Here is a 6,109-nt window from a genome sequence, read left to right on the forward strand (position 1 = left end):
ATCATCTCCATTGTGATTGTCATCTCTATAAAAAAAATGCAGCAACTAACTCAATCGGTAACCATGGGAACAAAAACACGCCAACCAATTAGAAAACAGCATTTGAAATGACGTAAGCTTTTTTAATTCTAAGAAACTTCCATAAAATCAAACATGCGATCATGCAAGCCTTACTAAACCATTATGAATGTATCTCAGCACCCTCTGACGTGTCTCAATATTTTTGTACTTTTCAGACTATCAGGGCGATAGTAGTGATGATAACACGTGTGTGTGTGTGTGTGCGTGCGCGCGTGTGTGACGTTGCATGGTGCATGCGTGTGTGGCGCAAGAGTGAGCGGGAATTGAAATGTGTTTCCAATTCCTTCCCATTTTTTCCCGATCCCGATTCCCTCCAGAATTCCCATTTACGACAACGTTCCCGAAAATTCTCAATCCCTATTTTTTTAACTAGAGAGAAAGAGAGAGAGAAAGAGAGAGAGAAAGAGAGAGAGAGAAAGAGAGAGAGAAAGAGAGAGAGGAGAGAAAAAGAAAAAAAGCAGATATCGGAAACTATAACGAAATGCTATTAAGAATATTTAAAAAACCGAAAGCACTTTGATTTATAGATGTATTTAAAAAAAATGGGTGAATGAAGAGAAAGTGAGAAAGAGAGTTAAAAAAACAAAGACAGGGAGAGACAGACAGACAAAGAGAAAAAGAGAGAGAGAGAGAGAGAGAGAGAGAGAGAGAGTGGAATATGAAGCACCGTCACATAATCCAAAGCTTTATGATAGCAACTTCAATTAAATCGTTCGCAACTATAAATGAATATCGACCATTGTATTAATGTGCCTTATCTGCAACAGGAAAAATAATAAAAATAATAATTATGACAGCAAAAAAATAATAAAAAATAATAATTATGACGACAGTAATTACCATTATAATAACAATTATAATAACAATAATAATAAAGGTGCAAGCAATAATAACGGCTTTTAAATAAATAATAATAATAAAAATAAAATTCGATTGAAGTATTAATAATATTGTCGTCTCATCAAAGTGTCATAGACTGTTGCCAAGAGCCAATAATAATAATAACATTAAAATAATAATAATAATAATAATAATAAGATGATGATAGTGAGGAGGGTGTTTGTGGTTTCGCATTCATAGTCACTGCAGATTGGTGTCTTCAGGTGCGTAGCTGCCCTGAACGATTGAATGCGTAATAAATTTATCATGGAATTCCGCATGACCATTCGACCTTTATTTTTATAACTTATAACTAAATTAATATTTTTCTTCCTCTCTCACCTCCTCTTTTCATTCTTTCTCTCTGCCTCTCTCTGTCTCTCTGTCTCTCTCTGTCTCTCTGTCTCTCTCTCTCTCTCTCTATTTGTCTGTCTCTCTCTTCTCTCGTCATTTCAGCCATTGTTTACACCATGCTTAATTGCACATAAAGTTTTATTTAAATAATAATCTTCCAGGTTACGGCTATAGCACTCCGAAGACAGCTGGCGGGAAGGTGTTTTGCATGTTCTACGCCATGGTCGGCATCCCGCTGAACCTCATCATGTTCCAAAGCATTGGTGAGAGACTGAACATTTTTGTAACCTTCCTACTTCGTCACTTCAAACGCTGCTTCAGATTCCGCTCCTCAGACGTTTCGCAGACCAACTTGATCTTCGTCTGCATGAACATGTCCAGTCTGGTGGTCGCTGGGGGGGCCTACGCCTTCTCCCGCATTGAGGGCTGGTCCTACCTGGACGCCTTCTACTACTGCATCATTACGCTGACGACCATCGGTTGGTTGTTGTTGTTTTGGTTGCTGTTGTTATGATTGTTGTTGTTTTGGTTGTTGTTGTTGTTTTGGTTGTTGTTGTTGTTTTGGTTGGTTTTTTTATGTCCTTAGTGTTGTTGTTGTCAGCTATCGTTGCATTTTAGCCACAAATCTACAGACACACCCTTCACTTTTGTATGCGCACGCAAGCACCGCAGCGTAAACCGAAAGCGTATGATGGTCTTGTGCAACCATTATTAAAACCAGATCGACGAAACATGACAGCGTATTTTTTCGCGTAACTATAAGTTGGTTTTGTAGGGTAAGTTAGTTTTATTGTTGTATTGCAGTTGGATTCGTTCATCATCTTGTTATAATGTTACTGGTGTGATAAACTGTAACGCCGACCTTTTTATAGTGTTTTTCTGATGTTGTTCCAATGCTAACAGTAGCGCTGATGTAATAATGATAATGGGACTATGACAAACGAGATGATGATGACGAAATGGTAAGACGCAATGGTTTATTCGATACTTTTACGCTTCTCACTCAAGAAGCATCGTTGTTGTTGTTGGGTGGCGTTAAAATCAGGAGATGTACATATTTGTTATTTTAAACCGGTTGCAATATTTATAGAAGAAGTTATGAAGGAGGAACGAAAATAGAATGATGTTTGAGGTGGAATGCAATGCAATCGACCCAAGATCCCACATTTGTACAAACAAACAACCGAGCAAAACGATTCTAAAAAAAAATCCATACATACTTTCTTGCATATATTCTGCTTGCGTGATAATATATTTTAATCCTTTTCTTGCTCTCTCACTCTCTCTATCTTTCTTTCTCTTTTTTCTTATTTTCTCTCTTTTTAAACTTTTGTCCGATGCGATATTATTTCCACACACACAAACACATACAAACACACACATATACACACTCAACATACACACATTCATTCATTCAGGATTCGGAGATTACGTGGTGTTACAGAGGAACGAGGAACTGCAAAAAAATTCTGGCTACTTCGTCTTCAGTCTCCTCTTTATCTTATTCGGTCTGGCGGTCCTCTCAGCCGCCATGAACCTCCTCGTTCTCAGGTTCCTAACTCTGAACACCGAGGACGAACGGAAAGATGAACTGGAAGCACTGGCCGCCATCAGATCCGCTGTGCGACTTGAAGGTGACGTCATAACGGCCAACAACAGCATTGGCGTCATCAGCGGCAGCAGTGCAAGCGGTGGCGGCTACGTTACGTCCAACAACCAGCAACCAACCTTCCAGCAACAAGTCGTTCCTCTCAACGGTCGATATTACACGGCAGTTGCCAGTGGTTATTATTCCCCTACCATTCAAGGTAATTACTACCACCAACATCAACCACACTGCAGTGGCCACAACTACCACCAACAACGAACACTCTTGTCCAACGTCGACGACGACAACGATCAGCAGCAGCAGCACAGTCAACATCTAGCTCAAACATCACCCGACCAGCCACACAACAGCACAGAATACTACGAAAGAGCCTCGGTCTGCAGTTGCACCTGCTACAACATCCGCAGCAACTTCTTCAAGAGGCGGTCCAGCAAGCAGCAAACGAGTTTCTTCAACGGCTCGAACAGGAGCAGGAGGAAGCGGGAAAGTTCCGGTGCGGCCAACAGCATCATTGCTCAGCTTCTGCAGCCGGTGAGAGTTCTCCAAGCCATGACGCAAGTGCACGCCAGCAAGAGGAATGATGACTGGCTTTTGCAGAATACTGTCTTCGGGCAGAGAAGAAATTCCGTTTGATTGTGATGATGACGATGCTGAATATAATGACGATTATGAAGTTAGTTACTGTGATGATGAAACAGTTACGATGATAATGATGATGATGAAGATGATGATAACATTGATGATGATGATGGTGATGATGATAACACTGATGATGATGATGATGATGATGGTGATAGTGATGAATCTGAAGAGTCGATACTGTTGGAAATAATGTGGAAACGAAACTCTTGCTCTCGTGATCAGCATCATCCTCTTCCTCATCATCTTCTCATCATTAATCATGTGAATTTAACAGCATTTGTAATGTTCATTATCCTTCTTGCTATAAATTTTTCTTATAAAAACATGTAAATATTCAACTCATTTTAACTTGAAACAGTTACAAACACAAATATTCCCATAAATTTTTGAAGCAACTTCCTCTCTCGCGATGTCCACCGTCTTTAACTTTTCCATGTAAATGTTCTACTTTTTTTGGCCAACACATGTGCATGCAAAAACACACACACACGCACACACACACACACACACACACACACACACACACACACACACACGCCCACATACATACTCATACTTATATATATATATAATTATACATATAATATTATTATGAATTTGTACACGCACCACACACTAACATAATTTATTAAATTATTTATAATATACAAACTGAATTTAACATACATTAACATGCTTTGAATAAAATTCATCCCGTTGTGTTTGCTTTGCAGTTCAGGTGTCGCCGTGACTTCATAACTCATAATTTATGACTACTTGACTGAGCACTATGGATGGAAAGACACGGACGAATGAGAGAGAGAGAGAGAGAGAGAGAGAGAGAGAGAAAAGAGAGAGAGAGAGAGAAAGAAAGAGAAAAATAAAGAGAGAGAGAGAGAGAGAGAGAAAATTTTCGCAGTTTGACAATAATTTTATTAATGATTTTAAGGATTTATAATGAAAACTATTAATCATAAATTTTAAAAACAATGAAGCAATTCGAAAGTGTAAGTGTGTATGTGTGTGTGCATGTGAGTGCGAGCGCGCGCGTGTGTGTTTTTTTTCCACTCATTTGTTTGTTCAAAATCTTTCCCTTGTATTTATGCAGTTGTCTGTTCATTTGTTTTGTTCATTTCGTTCTGACGTTGAAACGAACAAACTTCGTTGTTGTTGTACTTTCCTCTCCTCTTTCATTTCAAACTTTTTTTATTCATTCATTCATTCTTTTATTTATAACTTTAACTCATTTTATGTTCACTCGTTCATTAAGTCTATATTTTTTTTGTTGGTTCATTCATTTGTTTGTTCATTCTTTTGTAAAGTTATGTTCACTCTCATTTTATGTTCACTCGTTCATTAAGTCTTAATTTTTTTCGTTGGTTCATCCATTTGTTTGTTCATTCTTTTGTTAACAGCATCGACGATATCATCATCATCATCATCATCATCATCATCATCATCATCATCATCATCATCGTCATCGTATACACAGCACTATTATCAAACACATAATCAGCACCTCGTCGTCATGACAACGTTCCTCACAAAATACATATATCATCATTATCATCGTCATCCTCATCATTATCATCGTCATCATCATCGTCTTCATTATAGTCATCGAATGATATCAACCCACCATCAGATCCTGAACAAGCTTATTTCAAGCACATTATTGTTATTGTTGTTGTTAATATTTGTTATTGTTGTTGCTCAGTTTGTGCCTTTTAAATCTGTTTCATTATTAAACATTTAAATTTTTATTAGTATTTTATTGTTGTTATTCTTATTGTCATTATTACTGAAAGGTTGAAATGTTAAAGGTCATTTTACCACATTACACATCATATTGCATGTGATGGGCTTGAAAGTTTCCATACAATTGAGCCAGGACGCTTCAGAACAGAACCATCCTTTAACTACTATCAATGATGATGATGATGACGACGATGACGATGTCTATGACGATAATACTCAATTAAAATTGACAAGTTGTTACAGTCAAAATGCTAATAATAATCAATAAAATGTCTGAGCCAGTTTGATGGAGAGAACTCCAATTTTTTTGTCATTTTTCGAGATGCACTCAGCTGCTTCGATCGAATGCATAATTAATCCTACTAAAAATTTGTCTCACGCACACGCGTACACACGCACGCACAAGCACACATACACACGCACACATACATACAGAGAGGGAGATTGAAAGAAAGAGAGACGGACACACACACACACACACACATACAACAAACGTATGCACACAAACATAGAAAAATAATTTTGAACGTTAAAGATTAAATTCTTGTAGAAGCAATGAAATGAGATGGGGTCTATGGGAAAGTTGCAGCTCCAATGTTTAATTCTCTATTGAATTTTTTACTCATGGCTCGTTTCATAAATACAAAAAGTAAACATGAGATAAAAATTTACCTTAATAGCATTTATTTAACTCTGTTGTTATCCATGCTAGTTGTGTTTTTTTTCATTTCTATTCGTAGTACGCATGTCAAACATATTTGAAGTGGCGGGAACGTGACGTCACGCTGCTTAAAATAACTTCAAGCA

At 37.6% G+C, this 6,109-nt stretch overlaps 1 protein-coding gene across 1 annotated transcript; it reads left to right on the forward strand.

The window, feature by feature from the left end:
* Positions 1-1,474: 1,474 nt before the first annotated feature.
* HELRODRAFT_123209 (hypothetical protein) lies at positions 1,475-2,977 on the forward strand (the record flags this gene model as incomplete). The annotated part of the gene is made up of 2 exons (XM_009024129.1): positions 1,475-1,793; positions 2,733-2,977. Coding segments are annotated over 2 exons (564 nt in total), but the record flags the coding sequence as incomplete, so codon positions are not given.
* Between the last annotated feature and the right edge of the window lie 3,132 nt (positions 2,978-6,109).

The sequence above is a fragment of the Helobdella robusta genome (genome assembly GCF_000326865.2).
Source record: "Helobdella robusta unplaced genomic scaffold HELROscaffold_39, whole genome shotgun sequence".
NCBI lineage: Eukaryota > Metazoa > Annelida > Clitellata > Rhynchobdellida > Glossiphoniidae > Helobdella > Helobdella robusta.